This window comes from Taeniopygia guttata, chromosome 4A (assembly GCF_048771995.1).
Source record: "Taeniopygia guttata chromosome 4A, bTaeGut7.mat, whole genome shotgun sequence".
NCBI classification, from domain to species: Eukaryota; Metazoa; Chordata; class Aves; order Passeriformes; family Estrildidae; genus Taeniopygia; species Taeniopygia guttata.
This window is the reverse complement of record NC_133029.1, coordinates 15129134-15156880: the sequence shown is the minus strand read 5'-3', so window position 1 is coordinate 15156880 and position 27747 is coordinate 15129134. Positions and strand designations below refer to the sequence as shown.

At 52.7% G+C, this 27747-nt stretch overlaps 1 protein-coding gene across 4 annotated transcripts; it reads right to left on the bottom strand.

The window, feature by feature from the left end:
* Positions 1-1073: 1073 nt before the first annotated feature.
* LOC100229350 (H(+)/Cl(-) exchange transporter 5) lies at positions 1074-26792 on the bottom strand. Of its 4 annotated transcripts, none has more exons than XM_012573141.5 (13): positions 26695-26792; positions 17426-17575; positions 11740-11891; positions 10603-10702; positions 9084-9268; positions 8513-8635; positions 7872-8078; positions 7507-7587; positions 5793-6335; positions 4990-5176; positions 3501-3899; positions 1786-2002; positions 1074-1443 (listed from the first exon to the last, which is right to left on the bottom strand). In XM_012573141.5, the coding sequence occupies exons 2-13, from the start codon at positions 17556-17558 to the stop codon at positions 1353-1355; spliced, it is 2418 nt and encodes an 805-aa protein (XP_012428595.2). In that variant the 5' UTR covers positions 17559-17575; positions 26695-26792; the 3' UTR covers positions 1074-1352. The 4 variants fall into 4 exon arrangements, with proteins under 4 accessions (XP_012428595.2, XP_030128647.1, XP_030128648.1 ...); XM_030272787.4 differs by lacking the exon at positions 26695-26792 and adding an exon at positions 19662-19753; XM_030272788.3 differs by lacking the exons at positions 17426-17575; positions 26695-26792 and adding an exon at positions 14665-14817.
* Between the last annotated feature and the right edge of the window lie 955 nt (positions 26793-27747).

The window sequence follows — 27747 nt, the reverse complement described above, 5'->3', positions numbered from 1 at the left end:
TCCATCAGTGACATCTCAGGTTGAAGCAGCTTTGAGCTGTACAAGGATTGAGACATCAGGTGGAAGCAGAGACTGGCTGCTGGATGGCTTTGGAAGATCAAGAATCTGGCTTTTGCTCCTTGGAAAGACAAGGAATTTGTATCTGAGAGACTTTGAGAGGGACACAGCCAAGTCAAGCCAGAAATCCCCACTCCCCACAGACATGAAACAACTGAGGCCAGGATGAAGAGATCAGTCTCCCAAATCCAGAGGCTCCCAAATTCCATTAAATGGGCACAGTTTTATTAACAGGAAAATCATTAGGTCAGTGCTGGACAGGGACTGAGGAGCACAGGGGGCCGTGGTGGGAAGGGTTTCTTGCATAGTTGTTGGCTAGAGACCTGGGAATTCCCTGCTGGGAATCCTCCAGCTGGGATGCAGGGACAGGAGGGAGCAGGGAACAGCATCCGTGTCCCAGGCATAGGGCTCTCCAGTGGGACAGGGTGAGGAGGAGGCCACCTGTGCCATGTCCAACACCACCGGGGTTTGGGGAAGGGCAGGAATTTAGGACTCAGCCTCTGGCATTTTAGTGACATGCCCAGGGGAAATCAAGGAGGAGGAATCCTTGAGAATGGATCAGAGAAACGCAGCAGGATGGGAAGACACCTGTGAACTCTTGCTACCTCCTCCTTGGGGTTCTCCCGACAAGGCAGCGTCAGAGTAATTAATACATTCACTAATTAATCAAAACCAACATCTTCCCAATTAGAAACTGGGCCAAAATTTAAGGAGATCTGATTGGGGGGGAGATGCAGGGGCGCATGGTTTGCTGGGGTTTTTTTTTCCTTCTTTCAGCCAAAAAGCCTCAGCCAGCCAAATTTTTTTTTCTATCCCCTATTTTGGCTTCCCAAGGTTGTGATTTTTCCCAAGTGGACAACTGGGACCCTGAGCTCAGCCCTGTCCCTCTGCCACCACCTGAATGCTGTGTGCAAAACCATCCTGCTCCTTCCACACCTCTGGAAGTGCACAAACACCTTGGCTTTTCCTCCCCACATTCATAACAGCAGTTCCAACAAAAGAAGAGGAGGATACAATTCTCTAACATTTTGCTTTTACTCCTTCATGGAATCTTTCCAATGCAACTTCACAAAAGCAATGTAAATAAAGTCTCTTTTTTTCTTCTAAAAAGAAGATCATGTTCCACAGATTCCGTAGTGCAATTCGTTATCTGGTAGAAAAAAAAATATCTTCTTCAGCTCCATGGAGGAAAATGCTGGAAACAGTTCCATGGTATCAATAAAAATAGGAAAGTCTACCCAGGATGGGCTAGAATGTTCCAGGTATGTGGGACACACAATCCCTACAGTTTGCCTCTAGTTGAAGAGGATGGAATCAGGGTCCTGGTTGGCCATCTGTGCAATGTGCTTTAGTACATCCTTTTTGGTAATGATCCCGAGCAGCTTCCTGGAAAACGAAAAAACACTTTTAATGCACTGACACCATCAGAAGGGACCCCAGCAGGGCTGCTTGAGCCCCTTGCAGCTGCTGAAGAGCCTTTTGGGATTCAAAGTGACACCCCACAGAAAGCACTGCACCCTCTGAGGGTGGGAAAACCCTGACACAGGCTCTCACAGCAGCTGTGACTGCCCCATCCCTGCAAGTGTCCCAGGCCAGGTTGGACAGGGCTTGGAGCTGGGCTGTCACAGGTGCCTTTGCCAGGCAAGAACTGCTCCAGCATCCAGCCCCAGCTGGATCCCAGTCCCCTCTGCCCTGGGAGCAGAGCAGTTCTGACCCCAGGGCTCCTACCCGTTGTGGGTGACCAGGCACTGGCGCAATCCCAGCTTGCGGAAAATGTCCACCACGATCTCCATGGGCGTCTCGTCTGTCACCGTGAAGGGACTGAGGTCCAGGATGCTCCTGAGCTTCAGCACAGACGGGGAGCTCGGAGGCAGGGGGGGACAGTAGTCAGTGAAACAAATAACTGAGGTGCTCACGATCCCATCCTGCTTCTTCCGGGCGTTTTCTGGAAAGAGAAATATTTCAATCAGTATCAGCACTCCTTTCCAAACAGAGGAGCGTACCCGTTCCTCAGCTCACATTTAATGGCTTTAGAAGTCCTTTCCTTCCCTTTGCCAGAGCTGTTCCCACCCAAGGAGGGTGTGATGGATTTCCAGCCTTTCTTCTAAGGGAATCATGGAATCATTAAGGTTGGATAAGATCCCTAAGACCCTCCAGTCCAACTGTTGACCAGCACCACCACCATGGTCACCACAAACCCATGTCCTAAAGTGCCACATCCACACTTTTTTTTGAACACTTCCAGGGATGGTGACTCCAGGACAGCCTCTGCCAGGACTGGACAACCCTTTCCATGAAAAAAATTTCCCCAATATCCACCCTAAACCTCACCTGGGCACAACTTCAGGTCTTGTCCTGCCAGTCATTACCTGGGAAAACCTCCAAGATCTCCCAAGTTCCACTGCAGGATCAGCACATCAGTTTTGCCCAAAGCCAAACTGATTGTTGCATCTCACTGTTCTCTGGGTCAGGCAAATACAAGTTCTGGAGACCTTTTAACTTCCCAGTTTTTAGAGGAGGTAAATAAAATGCTTTGTACTTTTATGAGTCACTGATTTGGGTCCCATGCAGAGCAGTTGAAGGACTATTTTTAAGCATTCAACGACTGGCACAGGCTCCATGGACATCATCAGGGTGAGGAATGGAAAACAAGTAAAGTGCTGGCCATCCCTCAGACCTTCACAGAGGTACTGTGGGTACCTGCCACACTGGAATCTGATATCAGCCTTCCAAGGCTTCCTGGGAAGGGCCAGGTCTGGCAGGCCAAACACCAGGCTGGATGTTCAGAATACTTTAGAATATTTGGGATATTTGATCAATCAAATTTGATATTTGATTGAAAACCCAAATCCCATCCTGTGCCTCACTGTGCACAGCTTGGGGACAGGACCATTCTTAATGAATCCCTGGAAATTCCAAGGAACCTAAGTGCAGAAACTCATGTGTACCACAGAAGGCAGCAATGCACAAAATACCCTGATGCCCTGGTTCCTGTATTTTATTCCATATTGTCCCAGACAACCAGTGACAGGGCAAGAGGACACAGCCTCAGGCTGTGCCAGGGAAGGGTCAGGTTGGACATCAGCAGGAATTTCTTCACAAGAAAGCCTGCTAACATTGGAAGAGGCTGTCAAGGGAGCTTGAGTCCCTGTCCCTGGAGGTGTCCAGGGAAGGCCTGCATGTGGCACTCAGTGCTCTGGGCTGGTGACAAGGTGGGGATCGGACACAAGTTGGACTCGGTGATCCTGAAGGACTTTTCCAACCTAAATGATCCTGTGACAAGCCACCCTGTCCTTCACATCCAAGGCAAGCAGAGCCCACCCACACTGCTCAGGGATGCACCAGCTGGCCCAGCCACCAGCACCAGGAGTGTGTGACCTGCCCAGGTCAGTGACAGCTGGCATTAATGCCAGCACCTTCACCCGGGCACTGCCACCCCTTACCGATGGAAATGATGAGGTCTCTCCTGAGGACAAACCCCACCAGGCGCTGGGACGTGCGGGACACCACCACGGGGTAGCCGCTGTAGGTGGTGCTGCTGACGATGGTCTCCACATCCTCCACGCTCATGGAGTCCTGCGTGATGACCGTCAGGGGAGGGTCGTTCTTGCGCGGCCGCATCACGTCCATGGCCCGTGTCTTGTGCGAGAACTCCTCCTTGGCCTCCAGGAAGGGGTACCCGTTCAGGCGGATGTGGGCGTCGTAAATCCCCTCCCGGCCGATGGCGTCGGCCACCCACTTGCTGGTCATGGCTGCTGCCATCAGGGGCACGATGTACTCCAGCCCCCCGGTGAGCTCGAACATGATGACCACCAGCGACACGGTCATCCGGGTCACCCCCCCTGCCAACACAGCACGGCTCGGGTCACCCTGGCACGGTGTCACAGCAGTCCCCACCTCGAGAGCAGGGTGGTGCCAGCACAGCTGGACTGCCCCGCTCAGCAGCACCAAACACAACCAGAACAGCACCAAAACCTCTGGCCCTGCAGCAGCAGCAGGCCCTGGCACGGAGCTGCAGGGTTTTGTCTTGCATGTTTTAATTACACTTCTGAGATTCAAGTCCCAAAACTACTCCCAGATATTTTACAGGAGTTTTGTTCCAATATCCTTTCCCCAAAGGGGCACAGACCCTTCAGTGCTGCCCAGCAGCAAACAGAACCATTAATGAAGTCAAAGTGTATTTATCTTCCACCAATTACATGCAAACAATCCCCAGAAGGGTCTGGGTTTGAAGGAACCTTGAAGTCTATCTCATTCCAACCCCTGTCACAGGCAAGGACGCCTCCCACCAGACTGGGTTGCTCAAACAAGGTGTATCCCCTCTAAAAAGGCCAAAGATGGGGTTTGGTGGCATGTTTTTAGAGGAGAGTTTCTCCCCATAAAGTAGTCCATTAGGACTCCTGTACTATTCCATGGATGAGGGCACTGGGAATTGTGAAAGTGAAGTTCAGTCACATGCACCCAGTCTCTCCAACTCAGCCAAGAGGAAGAAGTGTTACCAAAAAACAGAGCACTTAAAAGCAGAATTGCATCACGAGATTTAAGGCCAGAACAGGAAATAAAATGAATTAAAACCCAACAGGAAAATTAAAGTCCCTGGGCAGCCTCAACTGTTCTGGCTCCCACTCAGGAGCTCCCCACTGCAGCTGCCATGCCCAGCACTGGCTGGAGATGGCAAAAGAACACCATCAGGGTGAGGAACACATGGCACACTCCATTACAGTGTTTCCTGAGGTTCCTGAGGTGACACCAGCTCTTCAGCCACAGAATCACTACAAGGTGGAATGAGATCGTCTTTAAGGTCCCTCCCAGCCCAAACCCTTCTGTGGTTCAATGATTAAGGCAGGGGTAACCTCTAAGATCAGGGAGTCCAACCATTCACCCACCACACCACCTCTTGACGTGGCCAGCCAAGGCCCAGCCCCAGCTTACCCAGACAGGCGGCGGCGCCCACCATGGCATAGAGGCCAGGGGTGATGCAGTCGGCCCCCTGGCTGCACCAGCCGCTGAAGATGGGCCAGTCATGGTGGTAGAAGGCCAGCTGCTCCACGGCCACCCCCAGCAGCCGGCCCGCGATGGCCCCCACGGCCATGCTGGGGATGAAGAGCCCCGAGGGCACCTGTGGGAACACGGAGCAGTGAGCAGCAGAGCCCAGGGACTGCTCAGAGGAGTAGTGGAACCTCAAACCAGAGTGAGGCAGAGGCTTTGCTGGAGCTGAGATGGAAGGAACGTTTGAAAAGTCATCTAGTCCAACCCCCCTGCAATGAGCAGGGACATAAAAACTGTCCATCAGCTCCATCCACTGCAGGAAAGCTCACACCTGGCAACTACACCTGCAGCTCCAGAGGCTGCACCAAACAACTTCCAAACCCTCTGAGCGAGAACGGCTCCAATTATGCATTAACAAATTAAGACACTGATTGCTTTGCAATTAGCTCTTTCATCTAAATCACATATTTGTCAAAAAAGCTTGAGGCAGGACAATTTAAGAGCATTCTGTATCTGGAAAATGGGATGTGGAGCCCTGAGGCACCAGTTTTGTGACTGCATTTGGTGCCCACAGTCAGGCTGGAAGGTTTCTACTGCCCTCAGATCCAAGCAGCAGGACAAACAACTGCAGTCTGTCCCCTTCTGACAGAGCTTGGGGGACACACGTCTGGTTAGGGAGGAAATAAAACTTTAAGGGTCCTGAAGAGCATGGGAAGAACATGAGCTCCTTTACAGGCAACCCTCACCTTCATGCCAAAGGTGAAGATGGTGATGAAGACCTTCATGATGAGGGCCAGTGCCAGCTGCCACATGGCCGTGTACACGCCAGGGCCGGCAGCGCGGTCGGGCAGATCGTCCCCCTTGGTGCTGTTGAAATCGTTCACGTACTCGCAGAGCTTGGACGAGTCCAAAATCCCACAGTCATTGAAGAGCTCCGAGATCAGCTCGCTGGTGCTCATCCTGGTGTACTCATTGGGGAAGGCCAGGATGGCCGTGATGGCCGTCACCACCAACACCTCCAGAACCGGGTACTTGCCCAGACGCGTCGTCTTGCGCCGCCTGCACCAGGCAATGTTGCTGCGGATGAAGAAAGCTCCCCAGAGCCCACCAAATATTCCCAGCAGGATGAAGGGCACCAGCTCCAGCAGATGCCATGGCATGTGGAACTCCACGTAGAAGAGCACGAGGCGGCTGTTGCCAAAGGGGTTGATGGAGCGCAGGGTGAAAGCAGCGACCAGCGCAGCGAAGAAGGAGCGCCAGAGGGTCTTCAGGGGGAAGTAGTAACTCACCTGAAGAGGAGAATAAAGCACATCTGGTCACTTTGAACACTTAGCACGACCCCACTGCAGGGAATAAAGCCAGGACAGAGACCCATGAGCACTGGCTCATTCCCTGCTCTCCAGCCAAGCACCCCAGACTTGCTCTGGAGCTCCAGTTCAATGAGGACTTCAGTGAGTGGGATGCGCCCTGGCCTGCAGCACGTGCATGTGTCCTCTGTGATCCCTGGAGCGACTCACTTGGGTAATAAAACCTGATACACATCAGCCATGAGCTGAATTGAGAGAATTCTGTGGCTCTGCAAGGTCCAAAGTACCAAACAGCCGTGCCTGCCATCATTGCCACCAACTATTGCTCAGCTGAGCAAATCCATCCCAGCCTCCTCTGAAATCCATTCTGGTACTCCCCTGAGCTAAACAGCAATGGTCCTTTCACATCCAGATCAACAGATTAAGGATTAGGTGGTCCTTGGGAAGAAAAGAGGATTGATAAACCAGAGAAGTTTGTTCCCATGTGTAGATGAAGAAGGGATTACAAGTGACCTCACCCCTGATAAATCACAGCTGTACTAATTACCAAAGAACAATAACAGCCTTGCCCTTAATGGGTCAAAGCTGCAACTAATAAAGATAAGTGTGATAAAAGGGGTGGGTTGGGCAGTCAGGGAGAGCCTGGAGGAAGAGGAGCTACAGGAAGAAGTCCTTGAGGAGATAGAGGAGCCCTGAGAAGACTGAAACAAGGAAGAGAGTTGCTGCTGCAAAAGATCTGCTGTGAGATCAGTCTGGGTCTGATAGACTTAGAGCCTGCAGTCATAGTGGAGCTAGGTAAAAGCCTGTGGCCAGAGGCAGCAAGGAAATACTTGCAGTCATATTCCAGCAAGAAATAGCCAGCAGTCAGTCTGTCAGAGAAGCCAACAGCAGAAGTTTGCTGTAGTCAGAGTCAGGATGGCTAAGCTGTAAAGAAGAATAAACTGTGACCCTTTTCATGTTGTTAAATGAGAGTCTGTGTCTTGGCTCATTTCTACCCCCTAAGGAGAGGTCTGCTGCAACACCCTGGGACACAGCTGTCAGGAGAGTGGACAAGGGAAAATGGCCTCAAGCTGTGCCAGGGGAGGGTCAGGTTTTACATCAGGAGGAATTTCGCCATGGGCTGTGTTTCTAACCCACAGCATTCCAAGGTTACCTCCTCCAGGCTGAAGAGCACTCCTCCAATGGGAGCTCCAAAAGCCACAGACACACCGGCGGCAGCAGCTGCTGACAGCACCTGAGGGACAGACAGAGGCACTCAGACTTCTCAGCCCTCCCAACCACCCCCTTTTTTGGTTTGTCTTCACTTAAATTTGCACAATGTTTATCTACAGCACAGTCAGCTAGGTCAGACCTACTTTAAGACAGCAGGGAAAAGGCGGAGTGAGCCAATTCCCTAAGAAGGAGCTCCAAAAAAATCAGTCAGCATAACAGGACCATTTACCCCAAAACAGAACCATTTACCCTCAGCCCCAGAGCCCCAAGCCCACCTGGCCTCCCCAGGCTGGTGTCCCCACGCACCTCCCTGCGCTTGGCCTCGTTCTTGCGGTACTTGGTGAAGAGGTGGCACAGGATGTTCCCACAGCAGCAGGCCACGTGCACCAGGGGCCCCTCCTTGCCCAGGCTCAGCCCCGAGGACACGGCCAGCACCAGGGTGATGGTTTTGATGACCAGCGTCCACTTGCCCAGGTAGCCTCTAATGATGAAACCACTTAAGATAGTTTTGATCTGGAAGTCAAGCACACAAAGCTCTACAGGCTTTCATTCAAGCCCTGGTCAGAGCTCCTGATTTACTGAATGTTCCCAATCCTGCCCTTTCCTACAGCTTTCAAAAGTGCCCCTGAGCTATCAAAAGTGAGAGTCCATAAAAATATCTCTCCACACAAAGGCAGGAGCAGCCATCTGAGTCCTTCCCTGAGGGCCACTATCCCTGCTGGAGAACACCTAAGCAGTACCTCCTACAGCAACCCCAAAACATCTGATTTTCCAAGGGACTCCATGGAGACTTTAGTATTAGACATGTTTCAAACAGCTTGGAAAAATACCTACACATGAAGCCATCATCTAAAGTGGAATATCTTATTCCATAACATGCATGTGTAAATTTTGGGTGGTGGATCCCTACGCCACCTGAAGAACAACCCACTCTCGTTCTCACTCACCTCTGGGATCCCTGAGCCACAGGCATAGGGAGCAAAGCCCTTCACCAGGAGCACAGCAAGGAGGGAGAACATCAAGGCCCAGATAACGTACATTAAGTAGTTGAGGATATATGCAAAGGCCCCCTGAAACACAGAGGAAATTGCCAAAATCAGATGGTTTCAACTGCAACCACATCAGACCTGGGCACTGAAGTGAGCACGGGGAATCAGCAGGACACCACAGAGTTATCAGCTAAAAATGGAGAGACCTGCCCTAAGTCTGATATTTCAAGGCCAAGTTCCATTTGCTGGGTTAGCAATCATGGCATTCCCCAGAACGGGCAAAATACCCTCCAACAGCACATCCTGGACACACCAGTGGCACACTGCACCTGTACATGTGGCAGTGTTTTGCCTTCCACATCCCCTCCAAGGACAACACCCACATAAGCTGTTTATTGACACCCCTTTAGGGCCCCAACAATGAACCACTGAACCACCCAGAGCTCCTGGCATCCACATCACCCCAGGGATGCTACAGGCTGGGCAAACAGGGAATTCAGCAGCAAAAGCAGTTCCAGGTGCCCATCACCTCTCCATGGCCAAGGATCAGCTGGGACCAGCTCTTCCACTCAGGACACTTGTCCCTGTCGGTGAAGGTGGTGTTGGATTTCCAGCAGCAGTGCTCATGGTTGAACCAGAACCCTGCCAAACACACTCCTTCCTTCAGATCTGTCATCCAGTGGGCAGAGATGTCGATCAGACCTGCCAAGGAACCTGGTTTAAAGGGAAAAAAACCCAAAATAATTTAATGAGCAGACTAAAACACTGAAGGTCACAGTCTGCCCCACCAATTTTGGACTCACCTCCCAGCACATAGAGCAGTGTGGTATTTCTGCCTACAACTCACTTTTATTCTATGGAGAGCTAAATGAGAGGATTTGTCTAGTTTTGAATCATTTCAATATATTGAAAAGAGCAAGTCAGGAAACAGAGCGTGGCTGATGATGTTTCAAAGGTTGACTGTGTCCAAACCACCCCCCCTGCATCACCAGCAATTCATTCTTCTCAATAACTGTTTGTTAAATACAGCACAGCAGCAGTGGCAGGGCAGAGAGGGATGTCCCACATTCCTGGGGGACTCAGACAAAATGTGTCACCAGGATCCAGGAGCTGCACCACCAACAGTAACACTTTGACAGAAATAACTCTGAATTTGGAGAAAACATTTCCAACCCTAATTTAAAAAAAGAAAAATAAAGGAGGGGAAAGTTACAACTGTGCCAAGTAAAACATGGCAAGCAGAGCCAGCACAGAAGGGAGGTCAGGTTTTAAGAGGAATCTTCAAGTCACTTTTGTTAATAACTCCTCCAATCCCAAAACCCCCACACCAAGGCAGAGGCCAGGGACCTCTGATCCACAGAAGCAAGTGGCAGCACAAGCTCCAGAGGCTGCAATAAACATGCAGCAAATCCCCCAGTTAATGACCAACTGGCCAGCAGCCTTCCTGGGTAAACATTAACACAAGATTTCACTCCATCCCTCGTGACAGATGCTTACTGCTTCCTATCGGGAAGATTTGTATCCAAGTGATTTATTCCTGCTGCCCTGGGCCAAAGTTTGTTTCTAAGTAATATAAAAGGTCTCAGCCAGCTGAATTCTGAAAGACACCTGATTTCCAAGCAACACCTCTCCCTTTTTATATCTAAGTATAGATGGAAAAACCTCAAAAAATAAGAAACTCTTGCTGGCAGCCCTTGGCATTAATCCCTTCAGTACCCATGAGGAGCATTCAGCACAGACACTTCCAGTGTTTCAATCAGCTCTGCTTTAATGAATGTTTTTTATTCATTTCAGAGTTCTATGCCAGCAGCAGACCCAGAGCAGCGTCCAGGACATCTCTCAGCCTCAGTTTTGTATTTTGGTTTTGCACAAACATGGGCTGGAAGCACTTAAAAATAATTCCCTGTGAATTTACAAGGCAGCAGCACAAGTCAGCACAAGTCCTCCCTCCAAAATCCTACTGCTCCAAGGATCAGCCAGGCCTTGGGGAGGAATGGATCCTGATGCTGCAGTGCAGGAATTAGCTTTACCTGGAGGTTTGCCCTCACCTGCCAACAATCCTATAAGGAGCATCAACAGCCAGCCAGAGAAGGCATCGCTCACGCTGTGCAGCAGAGCCCAGGTGGACTCTTTGCTTCTGCTGGTGATCTGGGAAAGGGTTTGCAGAAAGAAACAAAAACCTGTGAGGACTCTGATCCACTGTGGTGTAAATGCTCTAAAACTACTTGGTGACACTGTGACTCTGCTTTGAGGAGGGACAGAAAAAGCACCTGACAGTGGCTGCTCCTACAGCTGCTGCAGATCGGGGTGTGGGCAGGAGAATGGATCAAGGATCATGGAATCACAGGTTGGATGGGAAGGGACCTTAAAGATCACTCAGTACCATCCCCTGTCGTGGGCAGGGACACCTTCCACTATCCCAAGCTCCATCCAACCTGGCCTGGAACACTGGCAAGGATGGGGCAGCCACAGCTTCTGTGGGCACCTGTGCCAGAGTCTGAATGATATGGACAGAGATTGGGGTCGCAGATTTAATGCCAGCAGAGAGGAATGGTCCAGCTGGGAAGTGGGCACTGGTGGCACTGGGAAGTGGGGCTCAGCCCTGTCCTAGAAGCCCAGGATGGCTGAGGTCTGTCAGTCTCACTGCTCCTGACAGGCAGACAAAGGATGACAGAACAGCCATTGTGTGCCCAGCTGCCTCTCCCAAGGGAAACGTTCCAGCTCTCCACTGTTATTCCCTGGGATGCAGCAAGGCAGGAGCAGGCTGGGGACATGGATGTTCAGCTAAAACCCCCCTTACATTCTGAACAGATTCATTTAATTGCAGAGTGCTGAAGTCCTGGGAAGGAATTCTGGAAGAATTGAACTCGGTCTCCTCAAACAAAAAAATTCCAATAGAAAGAGCACCATTCCCCAGTGCAAGTGTGAGAGCAGAAAACCAGGCTGGTTCTGTTCTCCAAATCCCCATTTGGAATAAATTAAAGCCTTCAGAAGAGAAGCAGCAACCAAAAAATTGCAACATGTTGGATTTAATGCTCCTTTTCCTCAAACTGAACTCCCAGCCCCCATCCTAAGGGCAATCCCTCCATCCCAGGGGTCTCCAAGAAGAGCCTCCCTACCCCAGCAAGAGTCACACATTAATTATCCAGCACTCAGAGCCAGCGAGGAGGAGGAGGAATTTTTACCTCCCTGTGCCTGTCTCGATCCCTGGACTTCTCTCGCACCCAGTCTATGGTGTTAAAATCTTCGTAGGTGCCCACACCAGGAAGAGGCTCCTCCAGGAAATCCATCATGGTGCTCGTGCCGTTCATCCCTCCTCCATTATATGAGGAGAAGCCTGGTGGGGGAGGAAAGCAGAAAATTGAGCATTTCTTAGTATTTCCTCTTTTTATAAAAAAACAAAACTCATATAGGAGGAAAACTAAAGATTTCAATGGAAATAAAGAGCTACGGAGGTGATGTTCCCAGGTGATCTGTGCCAGGAACACCCTCCCCAGCTTCAGCAGATCACCTGGAGATGGGGTTGCTCCTGGAAATGACTGTTCAGAGCAAAGTAAATCACCACCAGCATCTAGATGGTGCCTTTTCCCCAAATCCAGGACCTGCCATGAGGATATTTTGCCATTTGAGGCGAGCAGATGGGAGAGGGAGAGCAGAAAAGGAATATATAAGACTTCAAACAGAGCTGAAGGGTATCCCAGGTGGATGTGGCAAGGATGAGAGCAGGATGGGCAGGAAAGCATAGATGGGTACAGGGATACAGGGAAAGCAAAGCATCCAATGGGGCCTGGAAATCAGAAAGGGGTACCAAATGGGGGCTTGGCAAAACACCAAACTGGGACTTGCAGCCTCCCTCAGGTGAACTCAGCCAAACCACTGGGCCTCCAGTTTAACCTGCTCCAGCCCATGGAAAACAATGCTTAGCTTGGGTGTACATTCCCAAAATTCTGGTTCTGGAAGACACTGAGTGTTTGCAGTCATTCAGAGGGAAAAACAGAAGAGCAAAAACCAAAATCCACTCAAAACTGGAAGGTGGGGGGAAGAGGAGGGTTAAAACTCCCAGACAGAAGGATAATGGTTGATACTTGAGCATATTTAGCTTGCAGATATCATGGGGGCAAAGGTGTCTCCAAAAGGGAAAAATAAGGAATTCAAAGAGCTGCCCTCTGCCCCATCATCTGAAGCAGGAAGGGAAAAGAGCTGTGAAGTCTTCCCAAGCCCATCTCCCAGATTGCCACAGCTGCAGGAAAACAAGATGAGTCATGTACAGAACTGACAACCACCACAAAATAACCCACTTAAAACAGCTCCTCGCTTCACCTGGGACAAATAAAAAAAAGGTGGAGTTCTGCAGAGCTCTTCCAAATGCTGAGTGCACAGGCTGTGAGACCCAATTGCACTGCGAGGAAAATGAGGCACATTTTCCATGAGGAATCCCTGGTTTTAACAGCATTTTTGAGACCAGAAGCTTGGAAATGCAAAATTAGTATCAAGGCTTCCAGAGATTTCCCCACAGAAACATCCTTGCAGGAAATCCTACATGCTGCTCTCTAAATCTGATGGATCAGAACCTCCTGGAATAAACCATCCTGACTGCAACATGAGCAAGGGGAAAACATAGAACACTGAAGTGCCTGGAACTCCTCCTGGCACCTGGCTGGTGCTGCTCCAAGGACATGAGAGCTACCTGGCACAGGTATCCAGGGAACAAACAGAGGCCTCGTCCTGGTCACCCAAACAAGTCCCACCTGCAGCCCAAAGCAGGAGCTGGGTTTGCTCCCACAGGAATGACCACCTCTTCCAGAAGCACCCCAATCATCCCTGACTCTGTGCTGCAGACAGCAGACTCTCTCTGGTTATTCCCTTTTTTTTTTTTTTTTTTTTGCCTAGGTACCAAATCTTTCCTAAAGATAAAAGATACAGCTGTCGTAAAGAAAAGTGTTAATGAAGGAGAGTTAACCAAGCTGATAGAACACCCTAAGAAGTATTTTCTGCAAGATGAGATCAGGCACATTCCATGCTCACTCTCCTGGAATAACAGGAGACTTTGAGCTGTCCTGGGAACACTCTCCCAGCTCAAAGGTTGCCCTGGAGCACCAGGAACCAGACCCTGAGGCACAATGCAAGCCCAGAGCTGCAGTGACAGAGGGGCTGCAAGTCCTGGTACCCCCAGTAAGACCCTGATGGCACCTGCAGGATCCCTTAGGCACAGCTCCTGTGATCCCATCCACAGCCCCAGTGAGCCCACGGGCAAATGGGATGGGCTGATCCCACTCCAGACCAGGCAGGTGCAGGTTGGAGCCTGATCCTGCTCTCCAGGATCCCTGCTCAGCCCAGCCTGCCCTCCTATACCACCAGGATTCTATTCCCAAAGGAGAATCTCGAGGTCTCCATCTACACACAATTGTTTATTTGACAGATGATAATGAGAAAACATCTTTATATTTTTTTTCAGGGGTAATCTAGAACTATGAAATGGCTGACAGCCATAAATATTTATAAAGATCATGTTTCCTGCCTCAGCTTGCTGCAAATCAAGGCTCCTAGGATCCCCAGATAGGAATAAAGGAGGAAAATGAGTTCCGTGATTCCCTGCCAAAACACTTCCAAGATGATTGCACAGATCTCCCTGTTTATAACATCCAGATCTCCAAATCAGAGACAGTGAGTGAAAAGTGACCCTGTTACAGCTCATTTCAAACAGAGATTTCTCAGTGTTCTGATCACTCCCCAGAAGGGGTTAATTAATGCTCCACTTCAGACCCTGCCGGGCTTAGGAAAACCAGGCTGCACTTGGTGAAGTTCCAGGCTGTGCCATGTGCCACCCTACAAAAAGCCACAGCGTTTGCTGACTGTCCTGCCAGTGGCAAGGAGACAGCCACGGCACCTGGAGAGCTCTGTGGCTGCTTCCCTGCTCCAGCAAATCCCAGAAATGCAGGGGGTTCACAGGGACAGTGAACAAACAACCATTACACAGCAGAAATCCCGCAGCCCACCCTGCTGGATCCACCACCCTCATCCTGGCTCTGCTGCCCCACAGCGTGCACGGACACAGAGACACATTTCCCTTGGCTCACGTCTCCTTTTCCTCCCTGGAAGGGTCTTCTCACCCCGGCTCAGCCGCTCCCCATCCCGCAGGAGCAGCCCCGGGGGTCTGTCCGTGCCGTGGGGACATTCCCGGGGCTCACAGCGGGACCTGGTGCATCCTCCTCCTCCTCCTCCGGGAGCTGCAGCGCTGCTGAGCCCTCCCCGCCCCTGGCGTCACCGGCACCGTCACCAGAGCCAGCCCCTGCCGGGGACACTGTCACCAGAGCCAGCCCCTGCCACTGCCATTGGGACACTGTCACCAGAGCCAGCCCCTGCCACTGCCATTGGGACACTGTCACCAGGGCCAGCCCCTGCCACTGGGACACTGTCACCAGAGCCAGCCCCTGCCATTGGGACACTGTCACCAGAGCCAGCCCCTGCCACTGCCATTGGGACACTGTCACCAGAGCCAGCCACTGCCATTGGGACACTGTCACCAGAGCCAGCCCTGCCACTGCCATTGGGACACTGTCACCAGAGCCAGCCCCTGCCATTGGGACACTGTCACCAGGGCCAGCCCCTGCCATTGGGACACCGTCACCAGGGCCAGCCCCTGCCACTGCCATTGGGACACTGTCATCAGGGCCAGCCCCTGCCACTGCCATTGGGACACTGTCACCAGAGCCAGCCCTGCACCTCACCAGGGGACACCTTGGACCCACTCCTCTGGCTCCAGCTCCTTCTTCTGCTGGGGCAGCTCTGCAGGTGAGGTCTCACCTGAGCAGGGCAGAATCCCCCCCTTCCCCGCTGCCCATGCTGGGCCAGCAGCCCAGGGGGTTTTCCAGCATCATGGCCAGGGCAAGCTGAGCTTCTGATCCACCAACAGCCCCAAGCCCTTCTCCTCAGAGCTGCTCTCCCTCCATCCTGCCCCAGGCTGGATTTGTTTCTGCGAATACCCTGACCCAGGTGCCAGTTCTCTTCATCCGACAGCCCAGCCCCAAAGATCCACCAAACCCGACCCTTAACCACAGAGGGACACCCAGCACTTTGCTCACCATCTCCTACATGGGGTGCTCCTGGCAGCCCAGCCTGGGACACTCCCTGCTCTGCAGCCCATTCCCAAAGCTCTGCCCCAAGGCACGATGCAGCACAGGAAAGCACATTTATCAACAGTGGTGGGTCAGTCACTGATGTACTGACAGACAAACCCCTTTCTTTTCCCACCCAGTAGACATTTTCCTTACTTAGTAACTCCCAGGAATGCTCTTTGCTCACTGTCTTTCCAGCAGGCAGGCACTGGATTTTCCTTTTGTCCTCTGGGCACAGTCAGACTTCAAAGGCCCTCCCAACACATGGGCAGCCTTTATCTCACCTTTATTCAATGCACACAGAGCTCAAAGGGGCTGGTGATTAAGTTCCTCGGGCTCCAGTTTGCTGGTGATAACTTGTCATTCAAGCATTGTCTGGGAGGCTGAAACTCTGCACTCTCCCCACACTGACTTTGGTCTCCCTGATAAAAGCTCCGGGGTTCTGTGTGAGGTCAAGGAGGAAGGCGGGTGAAGAAAGCAGGGGAGATGAGCCAGATCAAGGCTCCCACTTCAATTTTAATTTCATTTTTCATTTAAGATGGAGAACAACTCGCTGTTAAATCCTGTTTGTGATTATAAGCACCAGGGGTAAACTGGGCACTCAGACCTCTGATCATGGAGTTACAGACGGGTTTAATTCGGAAGGGACTTAAAGCTCATCTCATTCCACCCCTGCCAGGGGCAGAGACACCTTCCACTGTCCCAGGCTGCTCCAAGTCCCAGTGTCCAGCCTGGCCTTGGGCACTGCCAGGGATCCAGGGGCAGCCACAGCTTCTCTGGGTACCCTGTGCCAGGGCCTGCCCACCCTCACAGGGAACAATTTCTTCTTAAATCTAACCTCAATGTTTCCTCTCTCAGTTCAAACCAATCCCTGTCACTACCTGCCTCAATTCTTGCCTTTAAAGGAGAATAAACCTTTTAAAATGTCACAGAGAAAAGGACACCTTCCACCACTGAAACACTTTTGAGTCTTCCTCTGAATAGAGGAGAGAACCTCGGCCATCACCTCCTAGCAGGGCCCCCACAGCTTCAGGTTTCACACTGGCACCCCAACATCTGCCAGCAAACATCTGAAGTCAGCAGGGGAAGTTCACAGAGAGAACTGAAACTGGCATTTGGGCAAGAAGCTCTTCCCCCTTTAAAATGTCCTCTTTTACTTCAGTGTCACCCTCCCCTGAGGACCTGAGCACCTTGTCAACAGGGAGAGCCCCATCCAGGGCTAGCACTCCTTAGAGTTCAGCATATCCACATGGATTTATCCCTTCTCCATGAATTTCACTGCTCAGACTCCAGGAGGAGAAGCAGACCCTCTGGCCAGACAAGGGGTGGCAGGGGAAGCACCAAATCCTCTCTGCTGCCACACAGAATGATTCTCTCCATGACAGAAAACCCCCAGAATTACAGATAAGCAAGAAAGGAAGGGAGGGGACAGTCTGTGCTCATATCACAACCCTCAGTGCTGCAATTTCATGGCACCCACATCCCTCCCTCCTGCCACTGCCAGCTCTTCTCCACAACAGATACTCTGGGAAACTCCAGGACTCTCCTGAAGCTGGAGGACATGCTCCATGTCACAGCCCAGGAGCCACACAGACAGGGACACAATCCAGCATCCTGCAAACTCTTCACTCTGGTGCCAGGAAACACCAGATCCATCCTGGGCAGAGGCCAGCAGGACCCACACAGCAAATATTTCCATTAAATCCTATCCAAAGCCATCAGCAAAAGCAGAAAGGGGAGAGCTCGTGGGTGTTACCTCCCATCTCCCTGTCGAGTGGTGGGTCATCATCTGCCATGGAGAAATCCATGGATGCTCCAGCTATTTCCAGCATATCCTCATCGCTGGTGGCACTCTGGAAGCTCCCCCGACGATAGCCCTTCTGATCCATGGCCAGAGCTTCCAAACCTGCAAGCAAAGGGAAGCTTTTCAGAGCACAAGCAGGAAAACTAATTTTCTAACCCAACTGGACTGACACTTGACCCTCTGGAGACCCAGAGGCTGCAGTGGTCTTCCCATGGGAAGGCTGGATGCAGTGGTGTGACCTGAAGTTCAGGCTGGAATTCCAGTGTTAGCCAGGGCAAGAGCCACTCTGATGAATTTATTAAATAATCTCCACATGTGCTCTCAACAGGTTTGCAGTGATTTTTTTTTTTTTTTTGGACCCCACCAATCTCAAGGAGCTGCCCATGCCACACCATGACAAGAGACCCATTGTCTCTCCTCCTCTTTTCCAGGACAGCAGAGGAACTACAAAAGCACAAGCTCTGAAAACATAATAACAAACTAAATAGAGGGGAAAAGTCATATATGAGCCTCAAAAACAGCTCTTGCCACATGGAAATGGGAATCTTTGCATCTCCATGAGAAGACAGAACCACAGAATGATTTCAGTTGGAAAGGACCTCCAACACCATCGAGTCCAAACAGTGCCAAATCCCCACTTGTCCCCATCCCAGAGCACTGAGTGCCATCTCCAGGCCTTCCTTGGACACCTCCAGGATGGGGACCCCAAACCTCCTTGGGCAGCCCCTTCCAAATTCCTCCTGGTGTCCAATCTAAACTTCCTCTGGCACAGTTTGAGGCTGCCCTGGTCCTGCTGGCCACACTGTTCTTGATCCAGGCCACGTTGCCTACCTGGACTCTCTGCTGGCCATGCACACTTTGCTTTTGCAAACACTGATTTTCTTCCAGAGAATTAAGAGAGAAACTAACTACATAGCTCAGAGCTATTCCAGGAAGGGAAAACGCCAGCCAGCACTTCCCAACAGGCTGAATTACACACTCTGCAGAAAACACTTCCTGTTACACAGAAGGAGCCATCACAGCACGCACAAAAAGCCTTGGCACTGCTCAGGGTGCTCTCTGCTGAGCCCTACACTGTGGAACACCATGTTCCTTACCTTCTACGCCGTGTTTTCTCACTAAACTGCCACAGAAGATCCTGGAAAGGAGGGAGACAAGGGGAGCTGGGTGCTTGGGAAGGCACACGAGCAGCTGCACACCCTGAGAGCACACAGACAGTGTGGCCCAGAGAGCCGGGGGGCAGGAGAAACCCAGGAATTCAAAGTTATTTGCCACTAACAATGAAAATAATTCAATGGCATTGAAGTGCTGTGATGCTCTTCCAGTAAACTGCTTCCAGGGAGCACAGAAGATCCAGCTCCCAGCCTGGGAGGCAGGGATGGCCCAGTCAGCCTGGCAGAGAATTAAGGGAACTGTGCTCATGTGTCTCAGGGCTCGTTTGCAGCATAACATGGTTTTACAGGGATTTTCCAGTAAGACTCAGTGGGTGTAAATATGTGGGAAATGGGGCTGAAATATCTCTGTATTTGTACAATCCCAGAATGGTTGGGGTGGGAAGGGTCTTGAAGTCCATCCCATTCTACCCCTGGCCATGGGCAGGGACACTTTCCACTGTCCCAGGGTGCTCCCAGTCCCAGTGTCCAGCTTGGCCTTGGATACTTCCAGGTATCCAGGGGCAGCCACAGCCGCTCTGGACACCCTGTGCCAGGGCCTGCCCACCCTCCCAGGGAGGAATTTCTCCCCAATATTCCATCTAAAGCTCTCTGCTTTGCTAAGAAAGCAGCAGTTCCTGCAGCACAGGCAGAGCAACAGCACCTCCTGCTCCCCTCAATCCCTCCCTGAGCTGGTTCTCATTGACAGCTTTAAAACCCAAAAGCACAGCAGCAAACACAGCACCTTCCAGCCACAGCAGAGCCCAGGGAACACTTGGCAGCACAAGAAGGACACACAGGAGGATAACTCCATGCTCACTTCTGTCACATCCAGACAAGAGGTTTAAGACACTTTTTCTTACCAAAACACTCCCTCTTACAGATGCTTTCCCAGGCACAAGGAATAAAATTAAATAATAAATAGACCGATTTCATGCTTATCTGGTTGTTCATTTACCCAAATTCTCCATCAGGCAACAGCTGCCTCTTTGCACAGGCCCTGGCACTGCCAGAACCCCTGGAGCACGCGTACATACCCCAGCACTGCTGGTGTCCCCAACGCCCGTGTGACACCATCCTCCTCCAGCTGCTCCCATCCGCCTCCTCTGCCCTTCTACTCCGTCCTGGTGCTCCCCATGGCAGTCACAGAAAGGGAAGCAGCAAAGCAGAACCCGGCAGGGTCCCCAGGCCACCGCCTGGAAGTGACTCAGTGACAGCACTGGCAGCAGGAAGCTGGAGCCTCTCTGCCATTTCCAATCCAAACCCCAAACATCCCGAGGTTTTCTCCTGGTTCCAGGCTCTGTGTCACCCAGATGGGCTCCCTCAGTCTTGCTGTACCACCCGTCCCAGCACCACCATGGCAGCAGGGGATGGGACTGGGACTCCAGATCTCCGGCACCACCACGCCCAGAGCAGCCCTTCCAGCACACAGGCTAGAGGGTTTCCCTGTCAGAGCATGGAAAAAGCTCCCACAGCATTTTTTCCTCCCTGTCAGAGGACAGGCTCGACCCCAGCTGCAGCAGCACCACACGGACATCACACCAGGAGCAGGCAGCAAGCCCAACCAGCCACCTCGGGAGCCACTCCTGCTGTGGGAAGGAGCCAGCTTACCACCTAGTGGCCATTTCCACCGGGAAACCAAAAACCTGGATCACAAGACTGGGGCTTCTTTAAAGATCAGCAAATCTAAGCTGAGCTTTGACAACTCAGGGCTCTCCTTCCTCTCCAGCCCCACGTGGTTCTCAGCCACATCCCTTCCCACAACTATCAGACCACTGGCATACAGACTAGGAAAAAACTGCAGAATAAGCCAACTTTAACTGAATAAAAAAAGAAAGGAGAAAAAAATTTAGCATTTGGCTGTTGGGTCATCACTCGTGGTGCCTAGCTGGGAGCCAGCAGAGCCAGGCTTATATAGTCCTGGAATGGCTTGGGTTGGAAGGGACCTTAAAGCTCATCCCACCTCTGCCATGGGCAGGGACACCTTCCACTGTTCCAGGTTGCTCCAAGCTCCATCCAACCTGGCCTTGGATGCTTCCACGGACAGGGAGTCCACAACCTCTCTGGGCAACATCATCACTCTACAGGATCCCACCAACACTAAAAAATCCCCACATTTCCCATCCTAAACAGAGGAAGGGACTCCATGAGGGTGAAACTCCACCTGTGTGAACTGACAGAGCTGGTTTGGATTTTGTTGTATTCCAGCCCTCGAGACATGGAACCCTCTGCAGAAGGAGTTGAACTCATGCACAGCTGTGCTGCCAAATCAATACCCCAGGGAGAGACCAGCCCTGTGTCGCCATGCTGTGACAAAAGAGCTGATGATTTGCCACAGGCAGTTCCAAGACAATGCTAGTTTTCCAAGCCATTCTCTCCTCCAATTCCCTGTGCTGTCTGAAGTGACCACAACCAGCCCCAGCTTCAGTAGAGAGTAAACTACACCAAATTTCCAAGGGCCTGGAGTGACAGGACAAGGGGGAATGGTTTCACTACTGCAGAGGACAGGGTTAGATGGGATATTGGGAAGGAATTACTCCCTGTGACAGTGGGGACACCCCGGCACAGGCTGCCCAGGGAAGCTGTGGCTGCCCCATCCCTGGAACATTCAAGGCCAGGTTGAACAGGGCTTGGAGCAATCTGGGATAGTTGAATGCGTCCCTGCCCATGGCAATACAAGGTCTTCAAGGACTCTTCCAGCCCAAACCACCCCAGGATTCTAGGACAGCTCCATTCCCAGGGTGGCCACAGAGGACAGTGCTCTCCCAGCCTCCCACCAGTGCAGGAGCAGGATCCTGGAGAAGCTGTCCCTCCTGGCACAAGGCTGACCTCTCCAGGCAGCCTCTCACCCTCCAGCTGCTCCAGCACAGGCAAACACATCCTGGGAATGCTGCCTGTGTTGGGCCAGGGCTGTCCAGCCACGCCAGCCCGAACAATAGGTTTGAGAGAAACTGGGAATTCTACCAACACAGGCTGAACACAAAGACTTGCATTGTTTTAGAGCTTGTTTGGGGCTCTTTTGCTGTTCTCTGAAGCATACCCTCATGGGCCCTGGAGCCAATGTTGCAGGCTCTGCTCTGACATCCCTCCAGCAAGGTAATGGGGCTATCATACATCACCAGTCATGGCAGAGAGCAGCACATGAATCGTGTGGCAGTCTGGGATTTCCAGGCACTCAGGCTCACAGGGTGTTCTGGGATCCGCTGCTATCCTGGGGTGCACAGACACACAGAGCCCTCATCCTTCCATCTGCACCAGGACCACCTCTTCTGGAGCAATCCACCATTCCACAGAGCTTCTGCACCTCAGCCCAGGACACTGGAATACTCAAACGGAGGCAAACAGCAACACACCCACCCCAAAATCACCCCAGCAGTAGGTACAAACCGAGGTGAGTGCACAGATGTGCCCAAAGCACGGCCAGCCCTCTTCAGAATCAGCACCAGTCCTCCAAAAGCCAGAATAAATGCTATTTAACACAAATCCAGCTGAGCTGGGAGCACTGGTACATCACAACTCAGAATCAGGAACACATCTCAATTACTTATTCACAGTTATCTGCCCCATCCGTTAGTTTCACCACAAACCTCTTTTTTTTTCCTCCTAAACTTTCCATCATTACCATTTTAGCTCTCGCTTAAAAAGCCACAATCTCAGCTCAGCCACCTCTTCCCAGGAGTTTCCTCACTACTGCCACCTTCCTTTCCTTTTTGCTTCACGTTTTGACTAAAAGCAGCTCAACATGAAAATGCCCAGGACCAAATTTACAGGTAGATTGTGATCAGTTGAGGGGAGGTTGCCACTGGACTCTAAAGTGTATTTTCCAGACTAAACGCAGTTGTTTACAGCAGCTTCCATACTCAAACACAATAACAGCTTCTTTGTCATTCCTAGCCTCTTTGGGAATCCAGGACAGTGTCACAGCTCCGTGTGGGAGGATCACTGCTTGCCCAGCATACCTGTGTGGCTGGTAAGCGATGCCTGGCAGGTGCTGTGGGCACCCTGGTTCAGCACACCCTGCACACTGCCAGCCCAGCCAGCTGGCACCCGCTCACCCAGCCCTGGGGCACCAGTGTGACCCACACAGCCCCACCAAACAGGGCTGGTTTGCACCGTGGAGCACCTGGGACAGGCCCCCAGTGTGACCCACACAGCCCCAGAGGGGAACATCCCAACAAACAGGGCTGGTTTACACCGTGGAACACCTGGGACAGGGCCCCAAGGGTGCAGCCCCACACATTCACCCCATTTCACAGCAAAGTGTGAAAACAGGCCCAGCACATCTGCCACAAAAGTAACTGGAAAATGGCCTGGGTGCAAATGAGATGTTAATACCTCGAACCAGAAATTCCAGAATGATTGGGGTGGGAAGTGACCTGAAAGTTCATCTCCACCTTCTGCTATCCCAGGCTGGTCCAAGCTCTGTCCAACCTGGCCTTGGACACTTCCAGGGATGGGGCAGCAGCAGCTGCTCTGTGCAACAAGAGAATTCTCTACTTCCCAAATAAGTAAGTTACTGGTTTGTGGATTTGTTCGGTAGTATTTTGTAAGCTCTTTTCCACTTTCCAGGTTATAAATGTCTCTGCTGGAGTCACTGTCTGTTCACCACCACAGAGGATCCATACCTTTGGATCATATGCCTTACATTTATCCCATTCTTCTCATATCTGCTATGTTTAGTTATTCTCCTGGAATTCAAAAGGAAAAAGGATCTGCTGTTACAGATCTAACAGAGAAAGATGATGCCCAAAACTGTGCCAGACAGAAAAAAAGCCAAATAACCACTGACAAAATACCATCTTGCCTCAAACACCACCTCTTTTCCCATTTTTCTTTCTCCTTTAAATATTTTACGACTACCATGGCTACAAAAGCAAGATTTCAAAAGATATTTTCAATGATACTTTACAGTCAATTTTAGAGTCACGCTTGCATCAAGTTCCAGCCAGAAATCTGTCATTCCATGCTTTGTGAACACCCAGCTGGATCTCTTCCAGCAGAACACCTTCCCCTTTTGGTGTTCCTTTTAGGAGACACTTCTCAGCACACCCCAAAATCCAAACAACACCACATGGAATCAGCCCCAAACTCATTCTGATGAGAACTAAGCCCTGATGAGAAAACCCCCACAATACCAAAATATGGGCTACAACAGGTTTAACAGGGGATTTTCAGGCGCACAGAGAACACAAAACACCCAACTTGCACAAAATCCTAGGAGAGAACAGGCTGGGAAAGCCTCCCTGAGGTGAGGGAAAGGGGAAGAGAGCCAGAGCCCAGGCTGGGGCTGCTGCTGAGCCTCTGGGGATGACCCAGAGCTGCTGCCAACTGCAGTGGGAATTGCACAGTGAGAGCTGAGCACACCAGGTACCTCTCCAAGCCCTCCCCCTCCACAAAATCCACCCCAGCTGCTCAGAACACAACGTGGAGATGATTTTATACATTTTTATCAAACCACAGGAGCTCATTCCACTCACATGCACCTCCTTGACCTGAACTATAAACTCTCCTTCCTTGCCAATGTTAAGAAATGAACAGAAGCTCCTGAAGAAGGAAGGAATAAAGGCAGTCCTTTGGATCTGGATCACAGCCCAGCAGCTCTGAACCCCACTGCACTGAGGCAGAACAGGCTGGCACAACAGCACAGGGCCAGCACAGCACTGGAGTCACTCTCCAGGCTCATTGAATTTCCAGGGATGGTTCCAACCTCCTCCCAAAGCATGACACACATTCCAACCTCACCTTCCACCCAGCAACAGCACAAACTGGGACATCCTGGGTCCAAGTATTCTGGAGGAAAAGCCATGAAGAGGAAAAGGAACTATTAAGAACTATCCCATCCCAAAATGCCACCAGTTGCTCTGTCAGACCAAAGTGCTCAGCTAGGCTTGCTCCTCTCCCCAAACTCCAGGGACAACTAGAGCATCCCTGTTCCAACTAAAACATGTATTCATCCACGGAGAGCAAGGAATGGTGCCTTAAACTAACAGAGGGTAGGGTTATGTGGGACACTGGGGAGAAATTCCCCCCTGTGAGGGTGGGCAGGCCCTGGCACAGGGTGCCCAGAGCAGCTGTGGCTGCCCCTGGATCCCTGGCAGTGCCCAAGGCCAGGCTGGACGCTGGGGCTTGGAGCAGCCTGGAGTCCCTGTCCCTGGCAGGGGATGGGACTGGATGGACTTTAAGGTCCCTTCCAACCCAAAGCATTCCGTGACCTATAACAGCAGAGCTCGCAGTCCCTCACAAACACCTGCTGTGAGGCTGTGCTGCAGCACCAGGAGGGGGTTGTTAACCCAGAGGAAACAATTAAAGGCCTGATGCACAGAACCATTCCCACCCATCCTGTCACCTCTGCACTCACACCCGAATCCAGGCTGCTGGACAAACCTGCTGGATGAGTCCGTGACCAGACCATGGCACGGTCAGTCAGTGCCAGCCCTCACCAGTCTGGGCAGCCTGGGGCTGCAGACATCCTGCCCAGCTCCCAGAACACCCAAGGGATACTGCCGGGATGAACTCTGTGTGAACATGCTCCAGGTGAGAAACCTGGGGGCCGACTTGCCTTCCTTTACTTGCACAACAAGGAGGGAAGAAGAAAATGAGGGACTGTGACAGAGGGAAAGAAATCGCATCTGAGATTTTGGGAAGGTAGATGCAAAGTACAGGAGCACAAATCCAAATCTCAAAAGATATTTTGGTGCAGCCAAGTGTGAGGTCACACCCCCCAGCCCATTCCCTGCCCCATGCACAGGGTGGGGGCCATTCCCAAGGGGGCAGCTCAGCACAGCCAGAAGATAATTTGGCTGCTGCATGGCAAAGAATTAAAAACAATTCTCTATTCTGCACAAGCACCACCCATGCAGCCTGAGAAAACAAAAGCAATCCTGTTTTTGAGTCCTTGTGGGAAAAAAGGGAGTCAGAAGAGCTGTAGTGTCTGCCAGCCATGTCCCCACAGCCTCCCAGGTGCTCCCAGCCCTGTCCCACGGACCCCTGAGCCTGGAACAGAACCACCAACACCTGGAAAAGTGTGCATTCCACAAACACCTGTTCTGAACACATGTAAAAAGTTGAAACGTTAATTTCAGACTGCAAAAACCTGAGGAACAAGATCCAAGATTAAGGAAGGCTTTAAAGCCTGGACAAGCCAAAGCTCACAGCACCCAGAGGCTGGGAACACAGAGTGCCACAGGATTTCCAAATTCCAGCTGCTCTGTTTCTCACCCTCTCTATTCCTGAAGGCTTCTTCAGAGGGGAGTTTTCCTTGAGCACCCAAACAGACCCAGAGGGACACCAGTTCCACCCCGTGTATTGCAGCAGGGACAGACAGGAGGGAATCCCATCCCTGTGCTGCCCCAGCAGCAGCATTCCCCCCAGAGAGGTCAGCAACCATTCCAGAGGGTCATTTATCCATCCAACCAGCTGTGTCAGTACCTTCTACCAAGGACCAGCTGCTCCTGCCACCACTCTAACACCTCCTGGAGCTGCTGGATGACAAAGAGGGTTTCAGGCAAGGAAGCCCAGCCAGGACACAGGGCCCTCCCCAGGCTGAACTGTGGGGCAGGGCCTGCCTGCACCTGGAGCAGGGGGGCTGCTGGCACTTCATACAGGGGACTCACGGAGCCACAGAAGGGCTTGGGATGGGAGGGACCTCCAAGCCCATCCCACCCCTGCCATGGCAGGGACACCTCCCACTGTCCCAGGCTGCTCCCAGACCCAGTGTCCAGCCCGGCCTTGGGCACTGCCAGGGATCCAGGGGCAGCCACAGCTGCTCTGGGCACCCTGTGCCAGGGCCTGCCCACCCTCACAGGGGACAATTCCTGCCCAGAACCCCAGCAGCCTGCCAGCCCTGCCCTCGGGACTCCCGGACTCCTGCCAGGCACGGGCCCGTCCCTGTCCCGAGCTCCCCGCACCGCCTTCCGCAGAGCTCCGGTGCGGCGGGCGCGTCCCTCGCACCAGGGCCCGGGGGAGCCGCACACACCGCAGGGGAAGAGGACGCGCTGCTGCCGCCCCCCGAGCTCCCCCGGCTCGGCCCCGGCTGCGTTCCCGGCCCCGTTCCTGGCCCCGTTGCCGTACCTCGGCCGCTCTCTCCGGCCCGGCCCGTCCCGGGCCCGCCGCCCGCGGCCCCTCCGGCGGCTTCTCCGGCGGGGCGGGCGGAAGGGGCGTGGCGAGCAGTGGGCGTGGCTCGTCGCGGCCACGCCCTCCGCATGCGCAGTCGAAGCACGGGCGGACGGCGCCGGCGCCATCTTGGGTGAGGGCACCGCGCTCTTAAAGCGGCAGCGGCTCGTTCTGCACGGCGGGGACACCGGGACCGGGACCTGCCCGCTTCCTCCCATCGCTCGCACCCAACCTCGGACCCCTGTCACTGTTCAGCCCCACCCTCGGTCCCCCAGCAGAGACTGACCCTCGCTGACCCCTACATTGCTGCTGACTCCCCAGCACTGACCCATCACTGACCACTATTGCTGACCCCTCATCACTGGCCACCATCACTGACCTCCATCACTGACCCACTGACCTCCATCACTGACCCTTCACTGGCCTCCATCACTGACCCCCCCATCTCTGACCCCCCCATCTCTGACCCATCCCTGGCCTCCCCAGAAGGACCCCCAGCAGTGATCTCCCTCCCTTGTTCCCCCAGCAGAGCCCGCCCTGTGCCCCCAGTGTCTCAGTGCTGCCCCAGTGCCCCCAGTGTCCCAGTGCCACCCCAGTGCTGCCCCAGTGTCCCAGTGCCACCCCAGTGTCCCCAGTGCTGCCCCAGGGCCCCCAGTGCTGCCCCAGTGTCCCCAGTGTCCCTGTGTCCCCAGTGTCCCCATGTTCCAGTGTCCCCAGTCCCCCCAGTATCCCCAGTGTCCCCGTGTCCCCGTGTCCCAGTGTCCCCAGTGCCACCCCAGTGTCCCAGTGCCACCCCAGTGCTGCCCCAGTGTCCCAGTGCCGTCCCAGTGCAACCCCAGTGCCGCCCCAGTGTCCCCAGTGCTGCCCCAGTGCCCCAGTGCCCCCAGTGTCCCCGTGTCCCCGTGTCCCCAGTGCCCCCAGTGTCCCAGTATCCCCAGTGTCCCCGTGTCCCTGTGTCCCCAGTGCCCCCGTGTCCCCAGTGTCCCAGTGCCCCCAGTGTCCCAGTGCCCC

What these genes read in the sequence shown, in the direction of transcription:
- LOC100229350 (XM_030272787.4), bottom strand. Translation starts at nt 19,701, where the DNA reads ATGGTGTCACACGGGCGTTGGGGACACCAGCAGTGCTGGG. An exon ending in ATCGAGACAGGCACAGGGAG is followed by an intron (nt 10,703 to 11,739) that starts GTAAAAATTCCT and finishes ACCCTTTCCCAG; the next exon opens with ATCACCAGCAGAAGCAAAGA. An exon ending in TGATCCTTGGCCATGGAGAG is followed by an intron (nt 8,636 to 9,083) that starts GTGATGGGCACC and finishes TCTGTGTTTCAG; the next exon opens with GGGGCCTTTGCATATATCCT.